This window comes from Copadichromis virginalis, linkage group LG8 (genome assembly GCF_057382275.1).
Source record: "Copadichromis virginalis isolate Kocher_CV1m ecotype Utaka linkage group LG8, C_Virginalis_male_GT1.1, whole genome shotgun sequence".
In the NCBI taxonomy this organism is placed as follows: Eukaryota; Metazoa; Chordata; class Actinopteri; order Cichliformes; family Cichlidae; genus Copadichromis; species Copadichromis virginalis.
Genome location: NC_140625.1, coordinates 13,253,707 through 13,274,627, shown reverse-complemented (window position 1 = coordinate 13,274,627; position 20,921 = coordinate 13,253,707). Strand labels below are relative to the sequence as shown.

Below are 20,921 nucleotides of genomic sequence, written 5' to 3'. Positions count from 1 at the left end.
CTTTTTGACCTCGTTGCCTCTCTGTTTTCCAGAGTCTATTAGTCCTCCCTCACCTGTCAGTGAGTTTCTTCAGTGCCCTCTCGATGTTCATTCGATGCCCCACACGTGTCACTCCTAGATCCAAGAAGTCATCCTTGGTGAGTGAAGGCAGATGTGATCCATCTATCTCATTGTCTATAAAACGCTCTCTGTGTTCACCCAGATTCAGATAAGCCAGCCAGTCGGCCACGTCATACTTGGTCCAGTAGGGTAGGGGTTTGATGGCAAATGGTTTGGTTGGAGGAGGAGGATTGAGATGGGGATAGTTGAGACAGGAAGGGCTAGGTGGTAAATGCATGGGGGAAGAGGCTCCAGAGAGAAAATGAGTGGGGGAGAGTGAACGGGAGACAAGCAAGGGATTTGGACTTGGCACACCAGATGGAGAAAACAGTGGAGGAGTTGAAGCTTTGTAGGCATCTCCTAGAGGGATGCCAGGAGAAGGAGGAGTAAGGGGCCCGGGAAACTCAAATGGGTTGCTGTAGACGGGTGTGCTTGGAAGGATTGGGAGAGAGGAGGGTCTGGGAGGGGTGGGGCTTTGCTGTTCAGTGTTATAGATAAGAGGACTGGGAGCCCGACGTCGAGCAACTGAAGACCGCATCTCTTTAGTAGGACTGCATGGAAAATCAAAAGTCTGTCTACGCATCTTGGACCTGTGCTTAGGTGATGTTGGGTATGGGCAGTAGGTTGGAGAATGGGGAGGATGTGAATGAACTGGGGACGAGGGCATTTGTGGAGAAGGGGATCGGGTCCAGTTGCGCTGAACTGGGACTTGAGGGGAGGGCGAGACAGAAGGTGTTGCCGAGAGGTTTGGGGTCAGGGTCTGACGATGCTGTGGGGAGGAAGTGGGCAGCGGTGAGGTCGAGCGTCCAGTGGGAGGGCTATGAAAAGCATCACTGTAATCCGCTGAATACCTAAAAGACAAATAGAATTATCCTGTAAAATGTAATTCACACTATCAAATATCTTTCATTTAGTTATAATATCAAGAAGATCAGCAAACCTATGCATGGTGGGAGACTTTGGAGTGTGGCTCCACTCATCCATGCTCTTCATGCTGCTCATCTGCTGTAGCTTGGAGCTTAGTTCATTGATGATGCTGGCTTTCACACCTGAGAGAGGTGAGTGAATTCTGCGGCCATCCAAAACCAAAACGCCTCTCTGGACTCCAGCTTGCTCGTGTTCTCCAAGGTCACTCCAGCCCACTGATCGAGTGTCCATGGGCCTCTCTAAGCAGGCAGCCAGGGCAGAGCTGAAGCCGTCTTCCATCTTGGATCGACTCTGCTTGTGCTTCCTTTCATCTGAAAATCCTCCATCTATACCGGTGTCTTCTGGGTTGTTTTGTCTGTGTAACTGCAAAGGAGCGGGATTGGTGCTGTTCTGCCTACGTAGTGCTACAGATGGGCCCCTCCCTCCACCCTCCTTGTAATGAGTCATCTTCGGAAACACGGGATTTGCCAATTTGGCGCTGTGCACCTCAAATGTTTGCCCACCTGAGTAGGTTGTGCAAGGATCCTGATGTTCACTGATTTTCTCTCCCTCTCCTCCTCGCCCATCTCCTCCAACCCCTCCTCTCTCTCCTCTTAGCCCACAGAGTCCCAGCATTTCTAAATGGTGGTCACTGCTACTGTGACTGTCCAGCTCTTCAATTCCAGAATCCACCACAGCTTCTTGCCAGTCTCCGCTCTTGTGTATAATAGTAGTCTGATGAGTGTGGTCAGATGCTTTTCCCCCTGTGGTGAAGCCAGCCTTGGGCCCAGCCATAGTCATACTGTAGTCAGAGGATGCTGGAGAAGTTGTGGTGGTGGTGGCAGCAGCAGTTGCAGTCATGGTCGTGGTAGCATAGGTCATGGTAGTGGTGAGGGTGGCAGTGCCTCTGTCCTGTGCTGGGGTATGAATACCTATTGAGGGGTCGTTAGAGCTGCTGTAATAGGTGTGGGAATGGGACATGGGCTGGGGTCTGTGCAGCGATGTAGGAGGCAGAGAAGCAGCAGAGGTGGTGGTGGTGGTGGTAATGGAGGTGGAGGCAGAGGGAAAGATCTGTGGGGATGGATAAGATGGAGAGAGAGCTGACTGCGTGAGGTTGGCCACTTCACTGTCATAGGAAGTAAGGCTGGAGGTAGCGGAGTCGCCACCCTGTGAAGTGGGTTGGGGAGGATTTGAGGTCTTGGGGGATGGGGGAGGAGGTGGGGCGGGTGGAGCAGCAGAAACAGAATGCTGACCCTGGTGTTGACGATGTTGTGAAAATTCCCGGACCCTCTCATTCTTACCATTAGCAAACTGCAAAGGAGGGGGCAAGGGATCTGCGAAGACAAACTCATCGTCTACGTCTATTGATGGAGCTGGTGGAGGCAAAACCATGAGTCCTAAATTTCCACCTGCTCCCGCCCTAGCTTCTTCCATTGCTTCGTGTGCTTGTGAAGGGGCTGTGGGGACAGTATACTGAGGAATGTAGCTGGTGTTGGGAGTGCTTTCCATCTGAAGGAAGGAAGGTCTGCGGGGGGCAGGTTGAGTTGGTGGGGGAGGAGGCTGTATGGGTGGAGCAGGCCTGCTGTCATACACCTCCTTTTCTCGCTCCCTGGGACTTTGTGGGTAGTACTGGGTTGAATATTGGCTGTTTCTGTCTTCAGAGAAGCGAACTCTAAGACCTTCCCTGGGTCCTCCCTCCTTTTCTCTTTCCACACGCTCCCCACCTGCCCCCCCCAAACGTAATATCCTTGGTGATTGTGGCCGGCTCAGAGATGCAGGAGAGGTGGTAGTGGTTGGGGAACTTAGGTGGAGAGATACTGGAGAAGTGTAGGCCGACTGCGTTGGCGTTGCAAAAAGAGAAGGCGTTGGAGTCTGAACAGGGGTGGGGAAGGCTCCTACTGTGGAAAGTTGCCGGCCAAAATGTCTGTCCTCTCGTCGTGTCCTGCGATCATCTTTTAGAGCCCGCTCTCTTGCAGCCAGGGCCAATCCCAGAGGGGATGAGGGGTCCAGAACCTTCCCAGTAAGTGGGTGAATGAAGGTAGTGGCAGGCTGGGTTCCATACATTGAGGGAGCTGACTTAGGCTGGCCGTCCTGATTGAGGACAGGGGAAGAATACTCAGGCAGGCCAAAAGCTGGGGGCATGCTGCTGGAATAGCTGACGTAGTTGTCTCCAGAAAACATGCCTTCATCTATAGACTTGGAAGGCCGAAGCCGAGGGGTGGGCACTTCCATTTGTGAGCCCTGTAAAGGCTGAATTCGTACCCCTTGTATTCCTCCTCCCTCTCCAGCTCCACATCCTGCTTCCACTTGGATGTCCTCCTCTGATGAGAGGAAGAAAGAAGCACTCTTTCTCCTCATATCTCGAAAGCGTTCCCTTTCCCTGCGTGCTCCTCCACCCGCAAATGTTGTACCAAATGCTGAACTATAATCCAAGTTTTCTAGGTTTTGCTGTGAGGAAACCAAAGGGGCAACAGTTGATGAAGGCAAAGAAGTCGATGTTGGAGGTTGAGGTGGCACAGAGGTGAGTGGTGAGGGCAGGCTAGTATTAGGGCCGTCTGGGGTTGCCTCTCCAGAGGTTTGGTCTTCCACATCTTGGGAGGGCTCAGCCTCCATGCTGCTACCCTGGCTGCTTCGACCACTGCTACTGGTGGAGGGCGCTTTGACAATGATGGTGGGAATGGGGATAGAGCTCTTCTCTTTGGTTGCACCTCCTTTTCCTCGATGCTGTCTCAGACCATCTTCCACTTTTGACTGTTTCATCAAAGCTCCCCGACCTCCCCTCCTTGCCACCCCTCTGCCAACTCCTCCACTCTGATCCCGGTTGGACACAGGTGGTTGATGCTGGGGTGCTTGTTGTTGGGCCTTAGGCTTAGCACTTGTTGGGGGTGTAGCACTGCTGTAGCCTCTCCTTAATCCTCCCATCTTGCCACCACCTCTCCTGGGCGCCTCTGGCTCTCTGATGCACAGTCCTTCTGACTGCCTCCGAAGGGTGGGAACCATGACCTGCTGGTTCATTACACCTGGTCCTGCCCTTTCCCAGCCAGCTTGGGAAGGATGCCCTGGCTGAGAGTGGAGCTGGTAGTGAGGTTGAGATACAGGAGGGATTGGCATGGCAGGTCCTCTACCCGGATGAGGGCCTGCAGACAAAGGTGGCTCTGGAGCAGATGTGTTTGGTGGTGGGGGGATTTCTTCTGGTCCAGGCACAGACAGGCTGCGAGCTAACTTCATAGCAGGTGGGTGAAGGTACTGCCTTTCCTCCTCTGTTACACCTAAGAAGAAGGTCACACACATTTAGAAACATTTACAAGAAGAAGCTGTACTGAGCTGGCAGATATCTCATAAGAAGAACTGACATTACCAATAGATTTTTGACGCATCATGACTGCATGCTGGGGACCGTGGCCTGGTTGAAAATGAGCTTGGTTGTAGTCAAAACCAGGTCCAGCTTGTACCATTGCCAGTGATGACTGCTGATCATATGGTTGCTTCAGGTACCAAAAAAAAAGAAAGAAAAGTAAGTAAAAGAGAATGAATGAGAATTTAAAATGAAGGAGGTTTATAAAGAGAAGAAATGCAACAGTAATTTAGATATAATCAAATAAAACTGATGTTGGCTGTTGTTGAGTAGATATATACAGAATAATCCAATACATAAAAAACAATAAGTCTGAGTAACAGTACATTAGGCAGCAGAGTATAGATGAATGGACATAATCTGACTCACACTAAACAAATGTTTTGGAGTGGGTGGTCAATAGTCAATCATTTTCTCTAAAGTGCAGCGAGGGCAGGAGAACACCCAGAGCTAAAGACCAAGTTGGTTTAGAGATTTGAATTATTTTTGTTGGTATTAGTCACCTCCATGACTAAATACTGTATGTGCTAAAGCAGTGGAGAAGATCTGAGAGGGTGAAATAGCTGTTGAGTAATTGTTTGTGTGTGTGTGTGTGTGTGTGTGTATAGTTATATATATTTAAAGATCAATAAATCGATAGATGGAAATACAGTAAAGAAGGCGAAAACAGTTTCTACAATTCTAATGAGTTTGAAAGATCATTTAGTATGATTAGCTTTGTTCTCCAACACAGTATTCAACAGCTTTTTTGTTATTTCTTTAAGTAGTCTTCAGGAATAGTTCTCCAGGCTTTTAAAAGACATTCACAACTCTTCTTTGGATGCTGGGTACTTTTTGTTCCAATCTCTTTCAAGGTTTCTTGTGGGATCATCTGAATCCAATGCATGACTGAGTGTGTTCTATAGTTTGTTTTCCTATCCAGGTATGCATTGACAGTATGTTTGGGCCCATTTTCATGTTGAAAAATGAAGCAATTGGCAATCAGATGCTTTCCAGATGGTATTCTGAAAAATCTGATGGTACTTTTCTGCATTCATAATTTCATTGATTTTGACAAGACAACACTAAAGCCCCAAATCCTAACAGAGGCTCCATTGTAGACACTCACTGTTGTACCCCTCCCTGATCTCCTCCATACATACTGAATCAGAATTTTCAATTTTGGATTCATAACACACAAACTTTTCTCTGTATTTGCCTTCCTCAAAACTTGAGACCATTTCTGATGATCAGCAAACAGTAGATGGAACCATTAAAGGTCCAGATGCATCTCCTAGGTGACTTTAAAGCCCCATTTCCATTAGTACCTCCTCGGATCGACTCGCCACAGTTTTCAGCAGGTATATTTTACCTTGACATCCACCCTTGTTGTAGTGTTCGTGTCGCATATTAATTACATCATGGGATGCTCAGATGCGTTGCTATGACAACGTCCATGCACATTAGGTAGTACTCAATTGTAATGGAAAACCAGTTGATCTGAGCTGAGTCATGGCGAGCTATGGCGAGTTGATCCAAATAGGTACTAACGGAAAAGGGGCTTTAGATACTGCTCATGTGCAGTAGATAGTTTTGTTTGTCCTCCACTTGTCCAGTTTCTTTAATTTTTTTAAGGACACGCTTCTTTTAAAAAAAACAAACAAAAAAAACCCCCAAACAGTTTTCATAGCTAATTCATAACAAATGGGAGCATATGTTAATTTAGCAAAGTGTATTAGTAACAAAATGCACAAAGATACGATTCAAAATCCGTTCCTCTCATTAAAAATGATGAAAAATGACAAAAAAGCCTATCTCCTTAGAAGCAAAATATAAAGAAAGGACGGGTGATTATATTCAAAATTGCTCCTTAACGTGAGTTCAAGCCATTCACATTGCAGCAACTTAGTGCATTTAAGCACATGGACATGATCCAGACAACCTGCTGAAGGTCAAACTGGGCATCAGAATGGAGAAGAAAGGAGATTTAAGTGAGAGAAAATAACCAGTGAGTGGCACTTCTCTGGGCAAAAAATGCCTTGTTGATGTCACAAGTCAGATGAGAAGTGCTTTGAAACGATACAAACGCAAACGTAACCCAACAGAGGTCATCAGAAGAACGTCTGAGGAATATTTCTAGCATCTTGTTAAATCTTTGATTTTGTGCCAGAAAGAATTAAAAGGGGTGGGGTCCAATTGAGGCAATAGGAATAGCTTGGTATAAGAAAAGGATTTTCTTTTATGAACTGTGATGCATGCAGAGCAATGTTAGTATAATCCAGGAATAACCAAAAGGATAAAAAAAACAAAGGTCAAAATGAGCATTAAAGGCCCCCTTTAATAACTTGTTGACATGTATGTGCTACAGGAATGACCTCAACTAGGACAATTTCCTCACAATTCCCAACAGTACCTCCTTGGACACATTGGGAACAATACTCTTGCTTCGGTCCCTCTTGCCTCCATGACCTCTCTGGCCCTGGTTGTCTGATGTCATGGTGTGTTGAGCGGCAGCCAAGATTTCATCCAGTTTATCTAAAACACAGACAGAGCAGAGGGCATAAGACACAAGGCGTAAGTCAGGGCATAAGGAAACAGAGGAGTAGTGGAAGAGCCGTAAATAAAGAAGCTAAAGGAAGATTTCAGTGATCCTACTCCTCTCTCCTTAAAGGTACAGTGTGTAAAATTTCACCTCTAGCACAACCCCAGCTACGATGGCACTGTGGGACAACAACTCTTCTCTAGTGAATGAAGGCTATCAGTCCACTGGTTACCTCAGTCATTAATATGTGTCCATATCTATTTTCTCAGGATGAGGCTGTAAAGCTTTATGAAATGAGTCTGATGAGTCAGTGATGGTCACTTCTGACCAGTGACAGCGAGCTGCTGTTATCTAGTGTTAGTGAAACTTCCTTTGAAGTGGATCTAATGCTGTTGGACACTTATCAAATAAACTATCATACATTTTGTGTAACGTAATCAAACTTTTTTACTAAATATTTTTTAGGACACTCCAGCCCAACATTAGCTGGCTTAACGTTAGCAGAGCTGCTGTTGTATAGCTGGCTCATTGTCAGCAGCCCTGAGATGGGAGGTTCACATATCTAATCTGGTGACAACAAGTGACTGCAACACTACTGGGAATAGATAAGCAGGTTTATGCACATTTCCATGTGACTTCAATCCAGATGATTAGGTTTGATATGAGGGAGGAGAGACCTGTGGTGCAGGAGGTGGAGAAAGACAATACGAAAAATGATGATAAAAGTATACATGAGCAGATGTTAAATGGTCATATATAGTTTGAAAGAGCCACTGTATTTCTCAGCCACTGAATACAAGATGGACTCTGCCTGTATGAGCAGTTTATGATGCAGCTATATCAGTTTGCTGGAAGTCATAATCACATACCAAATAACCTCAAAAAACTATGCACTGTACCTTTAACGTATCTAAACACCTTCTTACAGTATCACAAGAGCAGTGAGAGTGATTTCTTACTTAAAGCCATCTGATAGACGGTCCTCTTCTTATCAGGACCCTGAGAGGACTCGTACTCTGGAAAAATAAGCAAAAAAGACATCAAACTGACTGATTTTTAATTAAAGCTCAGAGGCTGATAGGGGTGATGATAACACTGATACTCACCTGCTTTCTTTTTCCATGGAGAGGCAGCTGTTGCACGCGTAATTGGGGAAAGAGAAATTAGGTGTGACTAGAACTTCTGCAAAGTGTATAAAGCAGATGAAGAGATGAAGTACATACTCAGACACATGTGATGCTGTGAATGCTGATGTGATGATAGGGATGTTGATGGGGACAGAAATGATCATGAGAGCACACAAATCTGTGATTCTCCCACCTTTGTCCACTGCATGCAGCACATTTGGTTTGAAAAGAAGAGAGAAAACAGAGCTGTTTGTGACAAATGACATTTTAAATGCATCATTTTTACAACATGCCGCTGCTTTTGTATCGCTTAACCTCACTGTTTAATTGCCACCTTTCCTCTTCATGGCTAACATCATAAGTGCAAATGAATCAAAAGACTTCTTCCCATGAAGCTGTTGCTAGTGAAAAAAAATGCACCACTCTGGATAATTTTCTTGGCTTTCTGCATCAACTTGGTTAATATTTAATGCTGTGTTTCCTTAATAGTACCACAGTACTAAACCATCCTCCTGCAGAAAAACTGCTAACCCACCCCAGAAGAAGCCTTTTCAATGTGACCCCCAGAACTCATGCTTTTGCGCTTTGTCCCTTCTTTCGTCTTACCCATATCTTCCAGCTCTGATGTCATTGACTTGGAGCGCAGGGCAATGGCAGGAGGAGTCAGTCTTTTTGTCTGCTGTGGGGCTGCCAAGGGAAGCCAGCCAAATGCAGATTTAATGTTTAGAATTCTTGTATACAACCCATTGCAACAGGCTTTCAGGTTGACGTAAACATGCAATCAGCTTAATCATCACATGATAAACACAGAATTCAAATGGCGTAAGACGAAAATCTGACTAGTACCTCGCTTTCGAGCCGTGTCCTCCAGCTCAGGGTTTCGAGCAACCATGACAACTTTCACCATGAGACTGTTGCCGCCCTGCCGGATCATGTTGACAACCTGCCGATGACCAACCTTCACCACATTCTGACCGTTCACCTGCCAGAAAAACACAGAACAAAATGAAAAATCCACTCTAGTCGCACAGAGTGGATGAAAAACCTGAGACAGTTTGGAGTGCACACTTTAGGCATTGTCTCCTCTTACCCAGTGGTTCACTTTAACAATTTGGGTTTCTTGTGTGGTTTAAAACATAAATCTTACTGGTTTCTGGGCAGGTGCACCAGCAAGTCAAGCTGCAACTTAATAACAGTTACAAAAGCTTGGGCAGCTATATAAGTGACTCATATTAGGTTGAATAGTAATGAACAGCTTCTGTCAGCTGTAACAAAGGTTTGACAATCACCATTTTTAGTGCCAGGGTTTTAAGGGAACATACAGGAACTCTTAAAGGCCAGAGAGTTGCAGCAACTACAAGCACAGCAGCCTCCAAATGACCATAACTAAAATGCAAATTATATATTTAGGAGAAGTATAGAAATAATCGCATCAATGCATCATATCCTGCACATATTTTTAGTGCACCCAAATGTCTTTACCCTGTCCATTCTCTGTTTTCTTTATTGTCTATTTTTGCTGTTATTAAAGGACATACAATCACTGAACAGCAAGTGAAGAAAGCACTAGCATTTTTAAAAGAAAAAATGCTAATGCTGTAACGTGTTTGTTGTAACGTGTAACGTGTTGTAACGTGTTTCCTGCAGCTTCCTATGTTTGTTGCATAATACATGAACATATGACCCCAGTTTCTGTTTTACAAAACTACTTTCTTCTTCATAGGTCTTGAATTGAAAGTAAAAGTAAAGCTTCAGTTAGCATGCCGGTTACCTCGATGAGGAAGTCCCCCATCCTCAGGCCCGCTCTCCACGCCACGCCCCCCTCATCAACAGACTCCAGGTACTGTAGCGCGGGGAATGCTGGCGTTGGGGTGAACTCCTCTATGGGAGTCTGAGCTGTAGATGATAACAAGACAAGAGGTTCACCACAACAGGAGCATGGATTTGATCATTATGCAGTAAATAGCTAACAAGACTTAGAAATCTTTGGCAATACGTGATGAACTTTGAGAAGACGCTCACCTTTGGCTCCCCTGAGTACAAACCCAAAGCCCTCATTGTCTTTCTTCTGTAGGAGCACAGTCTTCTCCTTAATGATGTAGTCACTTGGAAAAAGTAGAGAACGGGTATATGAAATGAAGGAAGGGGTGAATAAAAAAGAGAGAGTTGGAGATGAAGATATGATTGTCTAGTAGAAGAAAAGTGTTACGGTCATGCAATTAATGCATCTTCTAAATGTGGAAAACAGCTATACTGCAACACATTCTGAAATCACACTGCAGCAAAAGATACTTGGGCTTGTGGATGTCATACAAAAAGCTTTGGTACACAAAAGAGGGTTGATGGGGGGGATACAGTTAGTGTCACAATGGGAGGAATTGTATATGAGATGACATTCCATACTATGGAGTAATCCAGCTAGAGCTGACAAGCACTGGGCCGGGGGGAACAGCACATTAGAAAAATGTGCACATCCACTGATAATGGAAACTTCCAAATGCACCCAAATCGCTGCATTAGCTTTCACCGCCTCTGGCAGCTTTTGCAAGGATACTGCTTCACCGACTCCTGCGCAACCACTACCGGTCATACATGACACTTCAAATTATGTACAAGAAGTCAGACGGGCCTCTAATCCACCCCCCACCATCACAAACAGCTCCTCTTGCTCAAAGACTACAGTCCGAGAACATAGAAACATCGATCACAGGCTTTGGCGATGCAATCTTATTATGAGACGGCTTGAGTAGTGGCTCAGCAAGCTCCTTCATTATTCTATTACCATGTCTGGGACGTTTTGGCCAGGCTGCTTTACAACACTTTCTCTAATACAGGGCCAGTTAAATGGACTCCACACTGCCACACACAGCCACATCTCATGAGTCATTTCTGGACTTGACTTTCTAACAATGTCAATTCACCCTGCCCCTGCTAGAGAGCCCGGGGCTCGAGCAGAGTTGTATGATTAAAGAGGAATTCCAGATATTTCTTTCACAGGCAGCTCATTTTTTGTGTTAGTTTGTGCTGCTTGAGTTAACTCAAACTGACACTCCAACGGAAATCAAATCAAAGGATTTGATTTCCCAAAGAAAAAAAAATGGCAGAACAGTGAGAGAACAGGAAGTGTAGCCTGGTTGAAGAATCGTCCTTATTTATAGTGATAGCTCGACTGCCAAAACATACACTAAAACTGCTCCGGGTAGGCTCAAGGACAGAATTTGTTTTTTCCTGGAAATAAGCTGTTTCGTTCATCCTTCTTTTAAATGGGAAGTTAAAATAAACTGTCTATTTATTTCATGATAAGTACGTGATAAGTACTGAGTAGAGGTAGGATTTTTTTGGCTACAAGGTTGCACACTAACTCTGCCTTCACAAGGGACGTATGAAAAATAATTTACCATGAAAAAGGGACAAAATGTAAAATATTTTTTAGGTTTTAGGCAGCAGATGTGGTGGGGGTTTTTTGTGTGTGTGTTTTTTTTTTATGTCTGGCGAGTTCTCAGTACTCGGTTCTTATGCATATAACCCCGCAAACAATGTTTTGCCTGTGCCTGCGCAACCCGGGTTCAGTGGACTCATGAGCATTGGCTGACGGGCCCGAGGATCCAGACTTTGACATGAAGCTGTAACTTTAGCACTGAACAGACGATCGCTAGTTTCCCCTAGTGAGGTCCATCCCTTGTGTGTTCTCCATCAATGTTACTGTTTCGCCAACGCTCAGCCGCCTTCCAGCCATCTGCTCCTCACACCTCATTCCTTTTTCTCTCACCCTGTCCTCCATCATGCCTTCCCTCTCTGAGGATCAAAGTAACACGGAGTGGGTGGACAGATCCATCGGGCTCTTCATCCATCTACTTGTATAAGGATAACGGGGAAGGGGGGGCACGGCTACAGTTGGTCTTTTGGGGGTTTCTAATTTGCATTGCTGGCTTACAGTAACACACCTGATTCCCTTTACGTATGCAAAGCTATGTAACTCGTCTGTTGCTACAGAGTCCACCACGGCCCAGCCAAGCAGGACCATAAAAAGCACAAACGTCCCTGGTTAATTAGCAGGGCACACTCTCAGTGAACTGGCTGGAATAAAGCTGTAAGCCTACTAGAGACTAGAGTTATTATGTACCCTCCTGAGTCATCCTCTCTTCTATCCACAATCACTGAGAAAAAAAGGGAGCTTTTTTAACCATTCACCTGCTGAATGTACATGCAAATACATAGCTTATGTGGAGACATTACACACACATCACAAGTGAAGCACTTGACAGATGTTTAGTCACACACACACACACACACGCACACCGTGGATGGAGACATGGTAGACAGATGAAAAGCGCACAGATAAATGTGCAGGAGAGACACTCCCACAGCGAGCGCTATGACATACACACTTATATGTGAAAGCCACATATATTTGATTCATTGTATATAGTCACATGCATTCTCACATCAAGAAAAAAGCACGCACACACACAAACATGCAGAGAAATGACCGCTTTTCCCACATTAGAGGGAAAAAAAAACACTCTTTCAATTTACTGACTTTCCCAGTACAGTAAAAATACCACACGTCTCTAATGATACAGTGAGAGACATTGAAAAAATTATATGGGATGTGACAATGGCGTTTTTAAAGCAACAGAAATGTATGGGAAGTCCTGGTGAATTAAAAATATCTGCTTACAGAAATCATGACTCAAAGAGAATGAAATACACCCACACTGTCTGACTGAAATGCATCAATATGTGCTCTCTTTCATGCACTAACACACACACACAAACACACACAGACACACACACACAGTGTTCAAAAACGCACGGGAGGAAGACACAGAAATAAACATGCTGCATAGTCTCCATTCAATAGCCACTTCTGTACCACAGATATACACATGCATAGGAACAACACGGATTTAAGACGCACACGCACATATTCGCACACGCACGCTCCAAGAGGCACACACACAGAATACACAGCTTATTAGTCTGTCTTTGAAAAGGCACGGCCTCTCAATAGCATCATCTACCTCTCCCCTCTCTCCATTGTCCTCTCCTCACATCCATAGCCAGCCAATGAATGAGGAAACAGCCGCTACCTGTAAATGAACCACACGCTCCTGTTTCTGGGGCCCAGTGACGGCCACGAAGAAGAGAGGGAGAGAGAGAAATCTCTCTCTCCGCAACCCCCCATTGCCATGTCCCCCCCTCCTCTCTCGCGCGCTCTCCACCACCTCCTCCTCCCTCCTCCTCCTCCTGCCTCCCTCCTCCCGGTCTTCCAGCGAGAGCTCAGCCGGAGAGAGCCGCGAGAGTCGAGGAGAGAGCGAGCGAGAGAGGTGGGGGATGAGAAGGGAGAGAGAGTGCGATGATCTGCACCCTGTGCACTTCAGACAAGAGAAAGACAATGTGTAAGAAAGATGGGGAGAGAGGAAGAGAGTACCAGTGACTATCACAAAAGGGAAAGGATGTATTGTCTGTGTGTGTGTGTGTGTGTGTGTGTGTGTGTGTGTGTGTGTGTGCTGGTGGATGGCAAGAAGAGGGTTTGGTTTTTAAATAGGGGGAGACGGAGAGCTGGGTTTCTGGGTTTGTGGGGAGGGGATGCGGGGGATGGGTACAAATGTGAGGCAACACCGGGGAGAGACAGCGCTTTCATTTTCACATCCACTAACTGGTAAATCACAGATATGCTAACAGCTGATTCCCACCCTGGATTTGATCTTGCACACATTTGCCAACTTTGCTCTCACTCCCTCCTATCCTCTAAAACCGAGCTGTCATCACCACACAGGCTAACAAACACTCTCCCTCTCTCCATCTCTCTCTGAAATAGTAATTGACATTCTCCCAAATGCCCAGCTGCAGTGACAGAACATGCTCCGGATCACCTTGCTCTTAATTGAGCACCACTTCACCACAGCTCTGCAATTACGCTTAACCAACTTAGCATAGGTAATGTAACCCCAGTGGCTGCTATTTCCATTTGGAACACAAGCGCATCTGAATTAAAGCGAATGCCTCCTTTTTTTTCCTTTTTTTTTTTGAATGACACTGAAATCTGCTCAGCACAAGGGCAATGTCAGCTGTAATGCGTTAGCAGCTATAAAACCCCGAGACGGGGGACCAGTGAGTCCTTCTCGCTGTAGCCCAGGGATCTAACCAGCACTTGGTGCTTCAGCCTCCTCATGACTCATCAGCAGAATGATGTATGTACACTCAGAGACGTAGGCATTTTCACATTCACTTGCACACCAACTCTAAGCAAACATACGCAGCTTCACAACACACAACCTTCGATGCCAAGGGATGAGGTTGCTGCTTCAGAAGAAACTCTTCCTTTATTACAGCATTATTGCTCTCAGTGAATGTGAGCAACAAGAGCATGTGGATGGAAGAATGAAAGAGACAAACGCATTCGTGTCGTGGAGTTAAAAAGGGGCAGGGCTAAAAAATGACACCGCTGCTCTTTGTTCTTTTTAAGCGTGGACGCGTTCACATAGCACAATAGAGAACAAGTGCTGTTCAGGATCGGCAGAAAACTGCTGAGAACTGACACACACAGACGCACACACACTAAACACAGCAGGGGGAACAAGTGTGCACACATGCTTCGCGCATAAGAACCTCCCTTTAACTAAAAAACAGCATTGTGATGACTGTTTCAATCACCTAGACCGGCCTCACGGTCTTGCCTTGCAACAGTTTGCTTGCTGCCCACACTGAAGTGGCAGTCCACAACTAGAGCCACGTCGGAGGCTGTAGCCAATCAGGATTAGATTAATATTATTTTATTAATTTTTTTTTTCTATTTCCTAAAACCAGCATGCACTTTGTGGGAGGTTGGGGACAGCTCAGAATAAACACTATCAACTTGAAATTTACAGCACTTTAGACTTTAAAGTGGACGTATTATGCATTTTGTTATTTTCTGCCATATATAAACTCTTACAATGACTGATGCTCACATTAAGTATCACCCAAGATCTAAAAATAAGGTCAGCATACAAAATATGGACAACAGCATCAGGCCACACCTGTTAATCTTTGAACTCAGGTGATTTCATTGGTGTTGCCACACCAGGCCACACAGTCTGCTGAATTTGAGTGTGCATTTCAGAACCACAGCAGTGTAAATCTGTCGACCGGGGTCACCGAGTGCTGACACGCATATGCTGTAACTGCATTTAACTGTGTCAAACCTTCTCTTGCATTAACATAGGCACATCAGTCTACCCTCGGAGCTTCGTAGCATGGGTTTCCATGGCTAAGCAGCTCCTGTAGGTGTAATCTGCAGGTCGCTTTTTCCATATAACATATGTGCTGTGATCCATATGAGCCAAAAGCTCTGACTTCAGACTGCTCTGCTCCTCTGTGTTCTAAAGTTTTTCTCTACTCTTGGATCTAGATTAGATCATTGAGATCAGAAAACCCCAATATGGTCATCTCAGGCACACAGCTCTGGCTCTGAGCACAAAAGTGTCACCCACCCACTTTCTTTTGCAGCAAATCAGAAGAAAGTTGGCTCAATGATAGAAGTCTCAAAAAGGCCTTAAAGGAGCTTGTTTGATGAGATAATGGATGAATTGAGGTGCTGGAACAAGACCCTGAATAGGATAAATATGGATTATTTTGAGCTTTGAATCAAACAAAGCTACTCTAGTAGCGTCCAAGAATAAAAGGATAGTGCAATCCAGATTAAACACCACAATTTGATTTTAAGACTTGATTTCCTGATCGATTAAAACACTTTCCACCCCATCTCACTCAATGACTAATACCCTTTTTGCACAGAATATGAAAGTCACAGCAGCATTTTCTTTGTACCTGGGGCCATCAGTGCCATCGTAGGCTCCAACGGTGACGTTACGGAAGAGCTTCCTCTTGGCTTTCTCGCTGCGCGTCTCTGCAAGGAAGGCACATGCAGGCAAAACATATGTCCAATTCAAACATTCAGCTACCGCCATGACACCTTCTCTGTCTTTGTGCTGAAGTGTTGTGTCGTCAGCAGTCAAATGCATTTACACCCTGTTTTTGTCTCCTCAGCGTGGCATATGGTTTGCTTCTTGTGTGAGCAGCTGTGAAAATAGAAGACAAGTGAATAACTCTGCTGCACATGCATGTAGCACTGGTCGTTACCGAAAGCACCAACTACTGAACATGAGTGTGACATGTGGGTGTTACAACAGTTTAAAAGATAATTCCAGCCTAAGGAAATATGCAACCCGTTTTCTAGCTTGTCCCTTCACTAATCCATGTACTATATGTGCGTGTGTGTGATTTATTAACCCTCCTTTTGACATACTTAACATGAATGAGTAATCGTCTTCTCCCATCAGGCACAGCACTGCTGTATGTTAGCTTTACAATCAGTCTCCAGAACATTCAATTTGGTGCTTATCTCACCTGGTCGATTGTCTTTGCTGGGAGCTGGTACCTCTTGCACACAGTCCGAAGGAAACCAGCCAGTGCGTCCTTTCACTGTTCCCTCCCAGTATCCACCCTCTCCTACACTTAACACTGAAACAGACAAAAGGACAGAAATATTTTACATTTTTGTTGTGATGAACTGGGATGCTGATCCTTCTCATTTCACTTTTTTCGGCAAACCTCTTTCCTTCTCATCTACATCTCCTCTAAACAACCGCCTAAATTTTTATTCAGTAAACTATATCGCAGCAGCATGACTAGAAATTTATATAACAAAGAATTACTCAAATATTGCCCTGCTAAACAATAACATGACACGATTCCACTGGTTACTTCTACTCAGAAGAGTAGAAATTGTTCAGCATGTGAAAATTCTGAGCTTTTCTCACCTTTGACTTTGTCCCCCTTGTTCAGCGAGAGCTCTCGGTCTCCACTGGCAGAGTGGGCACGAGTGGCCACGTACACTCGTCCTGGAACTGCGCTGTACATGCGCTTCATCTGACCCCCACCGCCACCCGCCGAGGTCGCACTGCAGAAAGACAAGCGCAGTGAGTGCATTAGAAAACCAAGAGATAAGACTGAGTGGCACACTGTGGAAAAACAAATGAGACAACATACAGCCTGTCAGGCCACATCAGAGACAGCTGAGTCATGCTAATCTGTCATACCAACAGTAAGATTTTATTCTGTGCTGGTGTATTTACACAACAGCGTCTAGTATTTAGCATGACAGGTGCATACTGTAGAAACTTCTGACAATTTCAGTCAACAAAACCAGCTCCTTCCCTTCATTTTGCACAAAACTAATGATATTAGTTATATATATAGTTTGTCTAACATTTAACTTCATAAATTTCTGTCACTATATTTCAGAATTTGACACATCACATGCATCAAATACTATTATTTTTTTCTTATCACCAGGGATTTATTCTTTCATTTTTGTCCAGTGGTTGAGTCACTGCTTTGACCCGATCAACATTTCTGATGTTGGAAGGGTAGAATAGAATGAATGGTTAAGCACATCTAATTATCCATCCATCCTTCCATCCGTCCATCCTCTTCCACTTATCCAATTCAGGGTCATGCTGGAGCCTATCTCAGATGCCTTAGGATGAGAGGCAGGGTACAGCCTGGATAGGTCACCAGTCTGGCAGGGCTCATTATAACACCAGTTTATGATATTGGTCAGTACTAGTCAGTTACCAGCAAAATACATTCAGTTCTAATGGTGCTGCTGCACTTATTTTTAGTTCTAACACACAAATCAAACAAGAGTACAAACCTCCGCCAAGACAGCTCACTCTCTGGGCAGTATTCACTTTTAAGGGAATGGTATTATATTTTGTATCTATTCATTTCATTTTTTAAACAAACTTTAAGTAGTTTTTAGTGCAATAAAAATCAAAAGGACACTTTGTATTATACTAAAGTATGTCTGTGTAGGTTCTCAGTGATTCAGGTCATAGTAGAAATAATTCTAACTAACTTGGGAGCTCATTGTCTTTCTCTTGACAGTACCTTCTTTAAAGATATGACACATTTTGAGGTCAACTTGAAATAATGTGAAGTGTAAATATGAAATCAGAGGTCAAATGAAACATGAAATTTGGATGTACACTTATTATATTTTTTTAGAGATTAGAGATAGATATTTAGAATCTCCATATAACAGGATCCTTTCCTAAATGTTGTTGGTAGAAACAAAGGCAGTAGAATTTGAAGCACAGTTTTAAAGATAAAAAACATTTTATGAAACTTTGACCTTACTTGACCTGAAGGAAGAGGTCAGAAGTTTGAAGCAAAGTGATATTTAGAATCCCTATTTGTCTATGTTGTCAATACAAATGAAAGCAAGACACATAATTTATAATAGCTCTGTATAGCATTATTATCACTTTGATCTTCAGATCAATTTATTGACCTTGAAAGAGAGGTCGGAGGTCAAATGTAACATGATATTTTAAATCTTTATATGTTACTTTTGGTATGTTGACAATACACATTTATTATATTAGAATGATAGTTTCTAAGTTTTAAGCCTTTTTATCCGCTTTGTTTTCTACCTTGAAGACTTTGGTGGATGTAAGCCAAATTATAATTAATTGTAATGGGACCCCACTCTACATCCCTACAAAGTTTTATCATAAGTCATGCAAAATGTTTCGCTTTATTGTGTTTACAGACAAAAAGAAATGACACGCACGCAATGCTACCAAAGCCACAACCTCTTTAGTGGAGGTAAATATAGACAATAGTAAATATGCACATCGTGAGATTGTTAGTTTCTTATATAGTTGCTAACCATAACTTAAAGAACTTGTGTGCTTAACTAAGTCTTTTTTACATTTTTAAACCTTCTTTTTTAAGGTAAAGTGAATGTATCCTAAATTTCTTTTGTTTACACAAAAACGCCGATTTATACCACATATAAACAAATGTGACCTTCTTGCAATTGCAAATAGTAAAAGGTATGCATCTGAGACATAAATAGTAATTTCTTTGCATGCAGCTAAAGATAATTGGAGATGACTGACTTCCTACTGTTGGATGGCCTGAAAGGACCTAGTCAGATTAAGATCCCAGCAGGCTTCTTTACCCCTGTCTGCCTCGTGGCTGCCTGTGCCTCTCCTCTGTGTCACTTTGGCCTCCTCTCCCTCTGGAGGGCGAACGGGTACGAGTTCTGGGGCTGCTGGAGCTTCTCATACCCACTGAGGCCCTGCGATGACCCTGCAAAAAACAGCCCCGCAGAGAACGTCAGTATTGATCATTTCAGATGATGAGAAATCATCAAGCGAGCTACTATTACAAAAGATCAAAACATGGACATCCACCTAATGCTGGACAGTACCTGTCCTGGGTTGGGATTGGTCGCAGCCTTGTTGGGCAGGGCCAGAGGGTCAGACTGGGTCATGGTGTTATCACTATTAGCACGCAGTAGGGGGTGGGAATGAAGCAAAGGGAGGGGCAGTGTGTGGGAACTTTCTTTTCGCTTTGGAACAAACTTTGGTGACTCTAAAAACGGCACTAAAGACATAACATGATGCAGAGGTTTGGTGTGACGGTACAGGTGAATATGTGAGGTGTGACAGGATGAAAGGGAGGGAGAAAACAGGTACATTGTTAGGATTATATATTTGGGAAAGAGCAAGGCAGACAGGTGTTGGGAAGTGACGTTTGAAAGTCCCTGCAGAAGAAACAGTTGCCAGGGAATCTTACCTATATCAGAGTCTTTGTGGTTTTTGATGATTTCCCCGAGTTCAAAATGACCAGACAAAACAGCTAGCTGCAAACAACGAAGACAAACTGAAATATTATTTGTTCCAGCAGGTCAAAGCTACTCTACAAATGCAATTTCACTCTGCAGACAGAATAATAAAAAAGCAAAACATGTTCCTCAAAACTCTGGATTATTTTTTAAAACATTTACCTGAAACGGGGTCTGACCATGCTTGTTCTTCGCCTCCTTATTCGCCCCCCTGTACAGAAGAACACGGACGCAGCTTTCCTGGTGATTCAGAGAGGAAAAGGAATCGGTTAACATCTGTAGAAGATATAACAGCAAACATTATGGTAATAATAGTTTAATAAGGGATCTTTTTGCCATACTTGCCTTGTTGTACAGGGCAGAAATGTGAAGCGCAGTGTTCCCTGAGGCATTTTGAGAAGTGGTGTCTGCCCCATAAAACAGCAGATGCTCCAAGTGTTGTGCAAAGCCATTCTGGCAAGCCTTTTAATGTCAAGAGTATGATAGAAATATCCCCAATATTATAAAGTATAGAAGGACACAAGTTGGACTAAAGAGAATGGTTTCAAACGGGATAAGGAGAAGATGGTGTAAGAGAATGGGGAAGAAAATGAAAGACATTGAAAAAAGAGATACGAAAAATAGGGGAAGGGGAAATCTGTCACACAGTAGTCTAACAGAAAACAAAGAGGTGAGAGCAAATTACAATTCACCACAGTGGAAAAGAAAGGGAACAAAAGCCATTAAAACGACAGAAATGAGCCTTCAGCAGCCTGAGAGGTTCCCTCATATTTTTCTGCAGGGATTAAAATATCACAAGATACGTACAAAGTAAAGAAAACACAGAGCACGGCAAAACCAAAATAAAATACCATGACAACCGGCTTGCAGTGCAAACACAAATTTCCCAGAATGTCACAGAGACATAATGTAGGCAATGCACACATATCTACGCTGAGAGAAAGAGCTAAGATACAATGCTCTTTCTGCACTGGACTCATCTCAAGATGAGCGAGACGTGAACGGGTTCGAGGAAACAGTGTGGTCACCTCATTCCCTTTTGGTTTATTTACGTAATAGTCACAGCATGGCTTTCTGTTAGGGATGAAGGGATGGTGGGATGAAGGGTACCTTATGTATTTCTTCCATTCCAAACTCCTCTTCATCCCTGTGCTATGGAGAGAGAGAAGGAGGGGAGGAAGGAGAGAGAATGGAGAGACGAGTGAGGAAGGCAAGGAGGAGAGAGGT

General features: G+C 44.0%; 1 protein-coding gene across 1 annotated transcript in view; it reads right to left on the bottom strand.

The window, feature by feature from the left end:
- Positions 1–20,921, bottom strand: part of LOC146702862 (SH3 and multiple ankyrin repeat domains protein 1-like) — a 48,765-nt gene that overhangs the window by 2,357 nt on the left and 25,487 nt on the right. The window contains exons 8-27 of the mRNA XM_085465905.1: positions 20,805–20,846; positions 20,040–20,156; positions 19,857–19,934; positions 19,646–19,712; positions 19,278–19,453; positions 19,026–19,156; positions 16,816–16,955; positions 16,403–16,516; positions 15,824–15,902; positions 10,031–10,113; positions 9,780–9,904; positions 8,855–8,990; positions 8,615–8,695; positions 8,202–8,210; positions 7,988–8,014; positions 7,841–7,897; positions 6,753–6,874; positions 4,364–4,490; positions 1,040–4,274; positions 54–950 (exon numbers count right to left, since the gene is read on the bottom strand). Of these exons, the coding sequence (XP_085322031.1) occupies positions 54–950; positions 1,040–4,274; positions 4,364–4,490; positions 6,753–6,874; positions 7,841–7,897; positions 7,988–8,014; positions 8,202–8,210; positions 8,615–8,695; positions 8,855–8,990; positions 9,780–9,904; positions 10,031–10,113; positions 15,824–15,902; positions 16,403–16,516; positions 16,816–16,955; positions 19,026–19,156; positions 19,278–19,453; positions 19,646–19,712; positions 19,857–19,934; positions 20,040–20,156; positions 20,805–20,846 (5,843 nt within the window). The remainder of the gene's footprint in view (positions 1–53; positions 951–1,039; positions 4,275–4,363; positions 4,491–6,752; positions 6,875–7,840; positions 7,898–7,987; positions 8,015–8,201; positions 8,211–8,614; positions 8,696–8,854; positions 8,991–9,779; positions 9,905–10,030; positions 10,114–15,823; positions 15,903–16,402; positions 16,517–16,815; positions 16,956–19,025; positions 19,157–19,277; positions 19,454–19,645; positions 19,713–19,856; positions 19,935–20,039; positions 20,157–20,804; positions 20,847–20,921) is intronic.